The sequence below is a fragment of the Pyxicephalus adspersus genome, chromosome 1, assembly GCF_032062135.1.
Source record: "Pyxicephalus adspersus chromosome 1, UCB_Pads_2.0, whole genome shotgun sequence".
NCBI lineage: Eukaryota > Metazoa > Chordata > Amphibia > Anura > Pyxicephalidae > Pyxicephalus > Pyxicephalus adspersus.
The window spans coordinates 169,199,385-169,213,208 of NC_092858.1; the positions used below are offsets into that span (position 1 = coordinate 169,199,385).

The following is a 13,824-nucleotide window of genomic DNA, read 5'->3' on the forward strand; positions in this document are numbered from 1 at the left end:
GATCAAATAATAAAAACCCTATTTTATTATTGTTAAGCAGTTTAGATAGATATTGTGCAGCAGTTTACAAAGTCCATAGTCATGTCACTAGCTGTCCTTCAAAGAGCTCACAATCTAATATCCCCACCATAGTCATATGTCATTATTACAGCCTATGGTGAATTTTTGGGGGAAGCCAATTAACCTAACTGCATGTTTTTGGGAATGTGGGAGGAAAGCGTAGTACCTAGAAGAAACTCACACAAACACGGGGAGAACCTGCAAACTCCATGCAGATAGTGTCCTGGTCGAGATTCCACCCAGTGCTGCAAAGGCCAGAGTTCTAACCACTGAGCCACCGTGCTGCCGATTACCTGTGACACTTATTTACGAATTGATTTGACTGATTCACATTCTATCCATGTTACAATTTTCAGCTTTGAAGTCTTCTAAATTTCTCACCCTGACTTGTAAATCCATTGAACTCCCGGTCAGCTAAATAGTTAAACCGAGGTTTTATAGTATTGAATTCCTGGGAGTACGGCTTCCATTACCTTGTTCTCATCTTCCTCTCTGTTTTCATCCGCAGCTTTATGTATTAAGTCAGGGACAATGCATCTACCGTGGGAAAGTGTCAAATCTCGTCCCCTACCTGCGAGTCCTGGGATTAAACTGCCCAACCTATCACAACCCGGCTGATTTCAGTAAGTCGAGACCTGGGACCTATTTATTTATACAACCTTTTATTTTCAGATTTCACAACAAACCGCTGAAGCTTTAATATAGTTTGTGGATCAATCGCTCTGGTTATAGAAAACATTCATTGATCAGATTTTATTGGTTGATCGATATGAATTTGATTACTCAGAGGCCAGGCATGTTCATCAAGCAGAATGTATGAATTGTCCTAGTTGTCCCATGTATCTTTTCCCTAGTTAAGTGCATCAAAAGGTTCACATTTGTGTACATATAGGCATAACAAATTATAGAGGTGTATTTATAGTGAATGTAATATTCATCTAACAATCTCATCCATTATTAATATTGTTAATATTAATAATAATTAGTATATATATGGTGCCAACATATTACGCGGCGCTGTACAATAAATAGGAGTTGACAGACGGATACAGACAGTGACACAGGAGGAGAAGAGGACCCTGCCCAGAAAAGCTTACAATCTAAGACAATTCAAAGTAAGGAAAACAGAAAAGTTGGGCTTTTTCAGGCATACAAATTCAGTTTACTGATTTTAAAGAAAATAACAATTGATAAATAGATAAAAAGTGAAGTTTGACCCTTTTGGCACTATACAAAAATGACTTCTGCACCATATAAGCCTAATCTGCTGATAATAAAGATATCCATAATATAATCATGGCCGGCAAAGGTCCCAATGCGTTTCTCCACAAATAACGACAAGGTGATATGAACTAAATTGCAAAGTAACACGTAATCAATGTATACTGAATGCATTTAACACATACAAAAATATCATGTTGTATATATGTATGTATATATTGTAATCAGGTTCATAAAAGTCAATACATAGTCTATATTGGATCTCATGATGATAAATATGATTCGTCTGTTTTTAACTTACATATCTGGATGGTTTTAAATGATATGAAATGTATTTATTAATTTTCCAGAATTATGGAAAATTTCTTCCACGCTTACAATCTAAGAGACTGTTGAATGTTAGATTCGCTGATTTTTTGTATAAATAATTTTTATTGAATGTGACAACTAAAAAAAACATACATTGTAATTTGAATAAACAAGACACAGTGAATTAACATTATAACAATGAGAACAAAAAGAATCAAAACACGAATGTACAGGAATCATGGAAACTGAGATTCACTGCTTTTTAAATTCACTCCCTATGTTGGTATTATTTTTAACATTATTAATATTAGTTAAAAAATTGTTTTACACCAATATCATTTGCCAAAGCTGTATGAGATTGATGGTCATAGTGTTTGCTGTGGCTGCTGCAGTAATAGAGAAAAGCAATGTAGAAGTAAAGATGTATTAGTTATTTACTTGAGAATTCTCTCTTTGCAAGGCAAAGCAATTTGGAACAATTTTGCAAAGCAATGGAACATCTTTGATAAAAACACCTGCAGTCTTATGCAAGGCAAATTCTGCGTGCTCTCCCCCTTGCATTTGATTGGGTATGGATAGGAAAAAATTCACTTTGCAAAATAAACATCTACAATTTTAGTAAATGAACATCATGATATCTGCATCTGCAACAACGTTACATTACATAGATCAGTGGTGGTAAAAGATTTGTTTAAACAGAAAATCTTCATGTGACTTCTGCAAGACACTGGATCTATTTTTTACTGGAGACCTTGTGACTGTATGCCAAGGCAGCATTATGAGATCCTGCAGTGACAGGTTATACAGAAAAGGAAATTCATTATTCTGTTATATTCAAGAAGCAAGATGGTTGGGGTAATGGGGGATCATCTTCTGTATAAATAGGTCTGTCTTAAAAATCTTCACCAATCAATATTGCCAATAACATTAGTCTGGGCCTTGAGACAAGGACAGCTTCTGTAAAATCAATGACTTGCTGTCTTATTGGATTACATTTTATGTAAGGGAGGGGGAAATGCTTTATTGGTGCAGTAATGATGTTATCCTGGGAAGAGATTGGAGCTCTTATATCATTGGGAATATCATTGCCCTTTAGTGCTCTCTTGTGGCTGAATTGCAGAATGCACCTTGAAAAGTGTTACGTTATTATAAACTTGTATTTATATAGCGCTAACATATTACGCAGCGCTGTACAGTCCATAGTGAAAAAAACTAGCTGTCCCTCAAAGATGCTAAATCTAAGGTCCCTACCATAGTCATCTGTTAATATTATAACATAAAGTCAAATGGAGGGAAGCCAATTACCCTAAATTAATGTTTTATTGAATGTGGGAAGAAACTGGAGTACCTGGGGAAAACCCACACAAACACAGGGAGAACCTGCAAACTCCATGCAGATAGTGTCCTGGCTGAGATTTAAGACTTAGCACTGCAAAAGTTGCTAAATAGGGATGAGCGAGCAAGAATATTAAGTTTGATATCGCAGCCAATCGAGCCTTTCTCCCTTACCGAAAATGTAAGCTAGAATGACCTTCTGATTTGCCGAGAGGTCGAGCTCTGGCCAAACAGAGGGATTTCCAGGGCTGCATCATGATGCAGTGATGGGATAAGAGACAATAGAAGACGGGTAGGGGGAAAACTGGGTTTTAAGGGATCTTTTAAATGAGCAGAAAGTAGGAGCAAGACGAATAGGATGAGAAAGACCATTCCAGAGAGTTGGGGCAGCTCTAGAGAAGTCTTGTATCCGTGCGTGTGATGAGGTTATGAGTGAGGAAGTCATTAGTAGGTCATTGGAGCAGCGGAGAGAGCGGCTGGGGGCGTATTTTTCTATCAGGTCAGAAAGGTAAGTGGGACAATAACTGTGGAGGGATTTGAAGGCAAAGCACAGGAGCTTCAATTTGATTCCCAGGTGAAATGGAAGCCAATGAGGAGAACTACAGAGAGATGCAGCAGAAGAGGAGCGGAGGGAAGGATGGACTTTGGCTGCAGCATTCATAATAGATTGTAGAGGAGAGAGTCGGGTTAGTGGAATACATTTTGGAAATGTTGGTGAAAGTGGTGACAGGACAGGGAAATGTTCTGAATATGGGGGTAAATATAGGGGGGGGGTGAAGCCAAGACAACGTGGGGATAAGGCAAGAGGCTGCGTCCTACCAGGGGCTTAATGGATAATGGGAAAATATATTACAATTTAAAATGAGAGGACTTTAGGGCTTCAGGATTGTTTTTGTATTAGTATTAGTGGGTCAGTGGTTATTATTTCTTGTTGCCTAAAGTTGCTAGTAAAAGCTACTACCTCCATTTTTTATGGCTCTTTGTGTCCCCAATAGCAAAATTGCCTTCAGCCCTTCTCCCAGCGTTCCCCTGCATGTCAAGGTATAAGAGGTTGTCACTGGAAGAAGTTAGTGGTCACTGACAACAGCACAAACTTACCAGAAGGTGTATATCTGTTACATACAAACCAGAAAGATTCCACATAAAAATGATCATATAATATTAGTTCTCATGCTGTTACATGTCATTGATAATTAATATGTTGTCCTGTTGCTGTTTGCAGTAATGGAAGTGGCGTCTGGAGAATACGGAGACCAGAACCCCCGTCTGGTCCGAGCTGTGCAGGATATGTGTATTACGGAGCAGAAGAGGGACCATTGTGGGGAGAATGAACCAAACCCCTTCATGTGGCACAAACCGGCTGATGAGGTATAAAAACCTATGAAGCTATATGTAAGGGTAAATGGATAAGGGGATTTATACCTAGTGTTGGTGTTCCAATTCGGGTTGTCATTATATTCGACCTGAATATGGCTGTTCGAGTTCGGATAGACCCGACTCGGCCGTGGCCGTATTCATTGAGAACAGCGTGCAATCTGCGGAACAATAATTAACTTCTAGTGCCCCGGGGTTGGCAAACAGGAGGATACCCTGGGAATCCTGTAAATCCCCTGTGAATCCTCCTGTTATAATTTCCTCCATCTTCCGATGGTTTCGCAAAATCATTTCGCCGACATTTCCCAGATCCATCCAAAGTTTGAGGAATTCTTTCTGATCTCTATTCCTGGATAGAGTTTCTCTATCCAGGAACACATACAACTAGTAAAGGGCTGCAACAGCAATCAGGGGAGCTGTCAGCTCTGCTCCCCTATTTGCTCTTGCAGTTCTACACAGTCCCGAAAAATAATCCAAATTTTCCCACCATTGACTTTAATACTGTTCGTATTCGACGTTGAATCACCCAAACAATATCCCATATTCAATCAAATAGCTGTTGAATTGAATAGTGAGATATTCAACCAACACTATTTATAATACAAATCAGTAATATCTGCAGTCTGACCTTACTTTAAAAATACTTTCATTCATTCCACCTTAATTATTATTATTATTCTTTTTGCATATGTCACTGCACAAATAAAAAATAGAATGTAGGAGGGCATATGCTTTATGTAGACTGTAATAGAACAAAAATAAAGTGTCATGGTCTGCACTGCAATACTGCATTGTGTTTCATTATTAAGTATAAAACCGCTAATGATAGAACAAATCAGTGAATGCTTCTCTGCAGGTCAAAATGTTGTGTAGTCTGATTACGTATTGGGTTACCTGACAATCTGTTTGAATGATTTGCAGGACTCCTCACCCACAGAAGGATGTCACAGCTTCTCAGCCAGCTGTCTCACTCAATTCTGTATCCTATTTAAGAGAACCTGTCTTAGTATCATGAGGGACTCAGTAAGTTATTGAAAAAGCTGTATATTTTTTTTTTAATTTTATATTTATTTTAGTATTTTATTTGATACTATTTTCTTCTGATGTTTTTAGGTGCTGACCCATCTTCGTATCACATCGCACATAGGAATCGGTCTGCTTATAGGATTACTGTATCTTGGAATTGGAAATGAAGCAAAAAAAGTCCTGAGCAACTCAGGCTTTCTCTTCTTTTCCATGCTCTTCCTGATGTTTGCCGCCCTCATGCCAACAGTCCTGACCTGTAAGTAGCACTCCTGCATGTTATTTTGGATCAGTGATCAGCTTAGGGCAGGGGTGTCCAAACTTTTTGCAAAGAGGGCCAGACTTGCTGAGGTTAAAATGTGTGGGGGCCGACCAGTAACCAGGGTTAGTGTGGGCATGGTGCGTGTGGGTCCGGCACAGAACACGCCCACTATAATATATAGGGGTTTCCCTGTGCACACATAGGGACTCCTGACAATTATCGACCCGCCCAGCAGCGGGCCGATAATTGCAAAATCAACTCTAATGAAATTTAAAGTAGTATTTTTGTACACGTGTATTTTAAATTATGGTCAACAGTGCTGGCGGCCGCAAATTACTGATTTTATGACAGAGACCGCGGGCTGGTGGAAACCTGAATACCGGCCACAATTGGCCCCCGGGCTAGACTTTGGACATGACTGGCTTAGTGGAACCAGTGGTAACAAAGGCCTGCCTGTGCTTGCCATTAAACTAGTATGGTAGATGCAGGGAACGCCATCCCCAAGAGTAGGTCAGCCTATGGATATGAGTAGGAGCCACAATTAGTGCATGTTCACTCAAAACTTTTTTAGTTTTGGATAGAGTTTGACAAGAGTCAAAGTCTGGTCCTAGACCAGATCAAACAAATCAGTCTAATTGTTCACCTTTCTTATATGCATGAGCACCATTTCATGACGATGCTTTACGTATGCAACAACACAATATGGAGGTCCTGGTAATTTTATAATCATGCCAATGCTTTCTTTTCCTGCTTTGTTTCCAATAGTTCCACTTGAAATGGGAGTGTTTCTCCGAGAGCATCTCAACTACTGGTACAGCCTGAAGGCCTACTACTTGGCTAAAACAATGGCTGACGTCCCCTTCCAGGTAAAGAAATACCAGGGCTGATAAGTAATAGTGTACCACAGTAAATATGTGAAAGGGGTGCTTATAACCCAATGCAGCCAATCATATTCTCTGTTTTAAGGATCTTCTGCTATTTGGGAAATTGAAAAGATGGATCTGATTGGTTGTTGAAGGCAACAAGAAACGTTCTTTTTGCACCATCAGTCATCAACTCCAATGATATGTTTTAACTTTAAGAAGTTTTCTAATACAGATACCCCTGGAAGTCACCATGGGAGGCCCTAATATTGTCTTTCCACCAACATTGTCAAAACTATCCAGCTTTTTCATACATTTCATTGGATAGTGAACTCATATGGTCAAATCTGTGTTCTCTTTCTAGCAGCAAACTGTATTTGTTTGATTTACCCCAGTACAATGATTGCTGATCAGTGTAGTATTGCCCTCTCACTGTCTGGAAGAGATGTAGTGGTGACTACAAGAGGCTGCATATTGATTTAAGGATTTGAGATATGCTTCTTTTAAAGGAAGCCTCAAGTGTTTATGCTAGCCCCACCCTGAGAATGCATGCCCACAAAAAATATATTAATTTAACATGATAAATAACTAAAAGTTATAAAGTAAAAAACTAAAACTAAAGAAATAACTAAAACTAAAGTAAATAAATAAAACTGATATTCCCTCTATTTTGAATGAATAAGCTTGTGATCAAGCCAACCCCTAGGAAAGTAGAGATAAAGAATGTTTAACAATCAGAAAATCTCTTTTTTATAGCACCATCATATTACGCAGTGCTGTACAAAGTCCATAGTCATGTCACCAGCTGTCTCTCATTGGGGCTCACAATCTAATGTTCCTACCATGGGGAAGCTAACTGCATGTTTTAAGAATGTGGAAGGAAACCCACGCAAACACGGAGAGAACCTGCCAACTCCATGCAGATGTGTCCTGGCTGAGATTCATCCTGGGACCTAGCGCTGCAAAGATCAGAGCGTTAACCTCTGAGCCACTGTGCTCCTCATACTAGAGCATGAGAGCTATTTGGTATAGTAGTATTCCAAGGGCAAGTCAGCATGATGGCTCCATCCAAGAGATTGTGTCCAAGACAGCTGGCGTTGAATGGCGTCAACCAGCAGCCAAAGGACTTTTTGCAAGTGGAATGAAATTGTATCTTGCCCACATTCTAAACCAATTCTATGGGTTTTGATGGCTTACCTTGCATTGTCAATTCAATATGTGATTCTAGAGAAATCATGGGAGACATGGGCAGCAGAAAAATATGATAAAATCCATCTCATAACATTTTTAATCAATTCAATTTCCCAACCATTTAATGACATTTTCATTGAAGGTATTGGTGAAGTTAACAGTCAGAGAGATAAATACCCAGTGCATGTAACCTAATATTGTGTGCACTCATTGGAAGTCCTGGTAATGACATTTCATCATGCTATTTAATTTTTACAGATCATGTTTCCTGTAGCGTATTGCAGTATTGTGTATTGGATGACATCCCAGCCGTCAGATGCAGTGCGATTTGTCTTGTTTTCCGCTCTCGGTACAATGACGTCGCTGGTGGCTCAGTCCTTAGGACTCCTCATAGGTGCCGCATCTACTTCTTTGCAGGTAAATTTATGTTACTTAGAGTAGAAAAATCATGATATTAACAATGAAAAAAGCAGAAGGCACTTGTAATTACGTTCTGGAAAATCAAGGTAACAACTTTTAATTTTGTAAGTTTGGATTAGAACGAGAAGGGAGGGATCTGAAAACTATGAAATATAAGATGTAAAGACTTTGAAGAATTGTGCCATACATTCCTTCTAAAATGTATCAAGACAAATTGATTTAAATGTGGTATGCTAAGTTTAATACTGCAAAACCTCTGCAAAGTCAAATATGCCCATATATACAGCTAGCCTGTTTTAGTGGATAATGAGTGTGATGAGATCTATGAATATTTTGTCTCTTTGATGTCCCATGTGTCCTGAATAAAATATTTCTTTTTTAGTGAAACGTGTTGAGAACTGAAACATTTTCCTAAATGTTGAAATAAATTATGTTTTTAAAATTCCAAAAACCATTTAGCAAATAAATATTGTATAGATTGAGAATGGGTCAAAACCCCCACCATTTTTTGTTATTCTTTTTTTACAATTGGGCAAGTTTCTTTTTGACCGCCTGTTCCAGAGAATGATGGTATTTCCATTGTTAGACAGTTATCTTGGTTGGAAGATTTAAGTCTAAAATTATGGATTTTTGGGTTCTTTTGGCCTCATCATACCTCATTGTGTTATAATTATTGCTCCTCTAAAAGTGATGGATTCCATAACCTGCACTTGAGATACCCTTCAAATAACAAAATAGTATTGATAAAAGCTTTATCTGTCTTTTAGGTAAAGTCGAGTTTAAGGTTTATATGAAAAGCTTTCTTTGTCCTTTTTGAATAATAATAACACTCAAACTGAATCCTAGTATAGTCCAACAATCTAATGTCTCCAATACGAAGGACAGAATTTGCTATAAAAATGCCAAAAATTTATCAAATATTCCAAAAAAAGGGTTGTACAGATCCCTGAACAAAGACAACTTTTTAAAGCTGAGCTACTGGAAATTTCATTTATGTAAACTGTAGAGGATCTGTAATTCTAGCCTACCAGTCTTGTGATATAGGTTCCCCTACTATGTAGTAAAGAAAGGTGTTGCTTTGTCTGTGACCTACCTGCACATTACATTGTCACTAGATGATATATCCTGGTCCAGGACCCTCCTCAGTCTGTGACTGGACCAGGTTGGAGCATGAGCAACACTGATTTATTGTGGGAGGCCAATGGACACCAGCTCATTTAAAATATATGTTCAAACAAGCATTTGTTCCTTGCATAAATTTAGATCTCCATGTCCTAATTTAGATTTCTTCTGCTTAACAATATGTGCATTCTGTGTGGATTTATTAGGAGGAATTTGTGTTGTTGTAATGGGTCAGGTATTGCCAGAAAAGCCCTAAATGGTTTGGTTTTGGATTAATTCCTATACTTCTGAATGTTGCAACCCTGGGTGTGCTTTGTGTACTTTGTCCAGCTCAGTGCCATATTTAATGTAAAACTTTCCCACTGTGCAGGAACTTCCTGTAATGAAGATCAGTCATTGCTGCACTCCCTGCATGTGCAGGGAAACTAGTTTTGTATCGACCCCTCTTGTAGTTTCCTACAGGCAGCCTGCAATGGGTGCAAACGCATCTAGTATACACAAAGTGGATTTATGTCCTATGTGGCTAATAAGGAACATGTTTAAAACAAGGTTTCTATGCTGGGAGTTCAGCTTTAAATTAATGTAGTTCATGTACAAAGGTCAGAGGGTTCATCACATATTCAAATAGCAAGAAGTAATGCTAGCAACTTTTTTCTAACTTGAGTCTTTTGTCCTGCAGGTGGCGACTTTTGTTGGTCCGGTGACTGCTATTCCGGTTCTCTTATTTTCAGGATTCTTTGTTAGTTTTGACACCATACCAGGCTATCTTCAGTGGATGTCTTACATGTCGTATGTCAGGTATGGTATTAGTCGTATGCTATATTTGTTGTTACTGAGCTTTCTTAGCCTGGAGGAGATAGACTATCATAGGTGAACCTGGGTGATTCAGCAAACGTAGGATTTGGTTTAGGATTGAAAATATTTGCCAACTAATAGGAAATTCATTTTAAGAAATCTGTTGGATCCCACAGGTTCCCCAATGATAGTCTATCTTCTCCAGTCTTGAAGAGCTTTAATAAATCAGGTCCAAAGTGTGGGATCCCCTGCATTTAGCGTCAATGTACAGATTAATATTGCAATGTATTACTAAATTGGTGGTGACCATTGTTGAGATGATGAGAAATGAGGGGAGATCTATATTTTGTGCTGTCCCTAGAACAGGAGATACGATTTTGTTCGAAAGACACTTTGTCTAGGTATCCCCTTTTTTTCCTGTTGCAGGTGAAGGGGAATCTGTTTATTTGAACACACATCCCAATAAATAATCAGTCTTGGAAAACTTGGATAAATTAGGTCCATAGTCTGAAGCTTGCAGTGCCCTTTCTTCTAAGTCATGGAGCAAGAAAATTAGAGAGCACATTTTTGGCACCGTTTTTCTTAACAAATGGAATAACTGGAGTTTGGTCACACCACCTTCAAATTCGATGAGTCCCACAGTTGTTGTAAAGTTCTCTTTCACTGAATTCCCACTCTGTCTATTTCCAGATACGGATTTGAAGGGGTGATATTATCAATTTATGGCCTGGACAGAGAGGATCTGCACTGCGACAAGGATGAAACATGTCATTTCCAGAAGTCAGAAGCCATTCTGAAGGAACTTGATGTGGAGAATGCTAAACTTTACCTAGACTTTATCATCCTTGGAGTCTTCTTTGTTACTCTTCGCCTCATAGCCTACTTTGTCCTTCGATACAAAATCCGGGCAGAGAGATAAAAACCTGGCAGGCTAGCAGAGATAATGGAGTATAGTTTTTACCAAGGAAAATGCAGAGGATCCGATTTGTCCTACTACACCAGCCAAGCAATGGCTGATTATGGAGATGCCACCAAGTCCTAACTATTGATCTGTATTGGGTTAGATCTTTTGTTTGGGTAATCTTCACATAGCCCATGAAGATTTTTCTTTTTTAAAAAAAAAAAACACTTCCTAGATTTAACTAGGAAGAAACAAGAGGGAATCTTAGATTTTGGACTCTAGCCATTTCTTGAGGACTTGGGACTTAGAGACTGATCATGACTACAAAGTCCTAAAATATTCTTGCAGCTAAAGACTGAACTATGGGGTTCTAAAATTTGGAGGCCCGTTCTTATGGATGTCTCCAAGATTCCGTCAATGTGTAAGTTTTACTCTTGAGCAAGACGTCTTCTGCATCTCCCATTGAGACATCTTGACAAGCCCGCCCTTGTTAACTAAGTTAGGGTATTGTGTTTGTTTCGACAGAGCTGGTCTCGGGTTAAAGAAAAGTAACAGTACTAACCTCAGCTTTATTTTTTTTCCCCAAATCTTGAGGGAAAACCCCTTTTGCAAAGTTTTGGCAAAGCTTAGCTGGGTGGATTTTACCAAGTTTTACCAAATTGGCATACGAAAGTATCCAAAAACTGGTAGATAAGTAATGGCCACAGTAATATGTAAGTAATATTGCTTGAATGTGAAGAATGTAAACATTTATGTAAAATTTTGGGAGAAGCCAGACCACCAAAGTATAAATCATGTGATTGTCTGTCAACAAACTCATGTAGACATGGGTTTCTTTTTATTATATTTTGATACCACAGGAATTTTTTTTCATGCATGAAAAAAATCACTAATTCTAAAATTATGCCACTCAGTATTCTAAGAATTGTGAGAAAAAAAGTCTGTTCAATCTGTCCACCCCTAATTTTCCCCATAGGTTCCAAGTTCTCTTATTCTATGATTGCACTTCTATATCATATGGCCATAGCTCAAACAAAAGATTAAGAACCATCTACTAGGTATGGAAACATAAATCTCACTCCCTTACATGTGAGAGAACTGGCACTTGGTGATTGGCTCAATGTTGTCACCTAGGGGTGTATATTAACTTAAACCTGTATTCAAATGTTAGACATGGGCAGACATAGGAAAGCACAAATTGTGCCACCGCATGAGGGCCCTGTACCTTCCTCAACCACAAGGTCAGTTTGATGGGTTAGGGGGGGGGGCAATTTTGCACAAGGGCCTACTGTTGGCTATGTCTGCCACTGGAAATATTGCTTTAAGTTCTATCTAATGATGGCCAAAACCTAGATATTTGATTGTTTAAAGAGAATCAGACCTACGTCTGGCGATGAGATTGTAGACTAGGTCTTCATGCTTTTTTCAGCACAGAAGAAAAGCAAAATTAGTGCATTATGTTCTCCAAAAATTTAACTATTTTGCTCTTTTGTTGTCCTCTGTATATCCAGCCCAACAAGAGAACTCAAGAGAAGCCAATCTTAAATCTTCTCCTAACCCCACTGACTACAAAGAACCCAATGATCACTATATAGTGGCTGCACACCATTTCTTTATGAATTAAATATGTCTGAAAATGGAAACCATTTCCATTATGACCTGTAAATAACTTCATTCCATCAATTCTAGAAGAAATATTGAAGGTGCTTTGTATTTTCAATAGTGTTACAAACCCCTAGAAACATCATGTGTACCTTGGTTGCACTTTATAATTTGTGTTGAGTTATTTCTCTAGTCCCTTAAGAAAAAATGGTCCCAATCCCTAAATTTAATGAAATCTGAAACAAGTAACAATTTTTTGTATATTTGAAGATTTCATTAAGATAATACCTGGTGATTCTGCCATAAAGGTCTCAGTGCAGGCTTCCTAGTATGGAGTGACAACATTCTGTCCTTGACTCCACTTGTTCTCATCCATTGGCAGCCCCATTAAGCTTAGCCATAAGGAGTCATGGCAATGCTTGACGCACATGCATTTTCCATTTGTGGTACTACCAGGGAAGGACGTGTAGCAGTCGCTGGAGGTGGCTGCAAAAAGGCTGCAGAATTGCAGCAACACTGACATACAAAAAAATTAAGGTAAAAAAAAAAGAAAATTAAGGTAAAAATATATTTTAAGTAAAAAAAAAAGCTGCAGTTCCTAATGAAGCAGGGTGCTTTAGTAACTAAATGTCAGCCATCTCGAGTTTACATCATCTTGACATTATTAGTCCGATCAGTCTGTCAACACAAGCTCACCAATGCATTACTATAGAGTTACTTTAGGCTGATTCTTCTTTTTCCTATACAAATCATTGACACAAACTACCTCAACTGTACAAATCCCGGACACTCTGGGCCTTGTATTTAAGGTTTCTGAATGCATTGTCTGTGCAGCAATCAGTCAGAAGCCTCCTTTTTGTAGAGAAGGTTTAAAAACAGAAATTTTGGTTACTTTAGACCACACGATTAGATTGTGAGTCCTGAGGTCCAACATTTAGTTATAGTACTTGCTGTAACACATTAATGCAAAGCTGCATAAAGTAGAATGTATATAGAATGCTTCTTGCATGCGCAGTAAGCACTAATGCCATTGCTGATGCTTCCCTCCCTTGGCACAAGCATGCATGGCATTGCCATGTCCATGATGGCGACCACATTGCTCTACGTCTACAGCAGTGAACGTTTAGCAAGATTTTGATTTGTTTATATTTTTGTTATTATTTATAAAGTAGATTGTACAAAAAGCCTAGAATGGAATAGAAATCCTTTATTGTTCTCTCACGTGAGAAAAAAAGATTTGCAGCGATCCCAATATATCTATCTATACAGTATATATATTTTTTGTTTTGGATCCATTCAGATGTTTAAAAACGTTTTGTATAGAGAAATAAATTTTTATGGAAAGC

General features: G+C 38.3%; 1 protein-coding gene across 1 annotated transcript in view; it reads left to right on the plus strand.

Annotated features, from left to right (window-relative positions):
- Nucleotides 1-13,824, plus strand: part of ABCG1 (ATP binding cassette subfamily G member 1) — a 52,802-nt gene extending 38,978 nt beyond the window's left edge. The window contains exons 8-15 of the mRNA XM_072398327.1: nucleotides 569-683; nucleotides 4,148-4,293; nucleotides 5,221-5,322; nucleotides 5,413-5,581; nucleotides 6,350-6,450; nucleotides 7,897-8,055; nucleotides 9,860-9,978; nucleotides 10,666-13,824. Coding sequence (XP_072254428.1) covers nucleotides 569-683; nucleotides 4,148-4,293; nucleotides 5,221-5,322; nucleotides 5,413-5,581; nucleotides 6,350-6,450; nucleotides 7,897-8,055; nucleotides 9,860-9,978; nucleotides 10,666-10,894 — 1,140 coding nt within the window. The 3' untranslated portion in view covers nucleotides 10,895-13,824. The remainder of the gene's footprint in view (nucleotides 1-568; nucleotides 684-4,147; nucleotides 4,294-5,220; nucleotides 5,323-5,412; nucleotides 5,582-6,349; nucleotides 6,451-7,896; nucleotides 8,056-9,859; nucleotides 9,979-10,665) is intronic.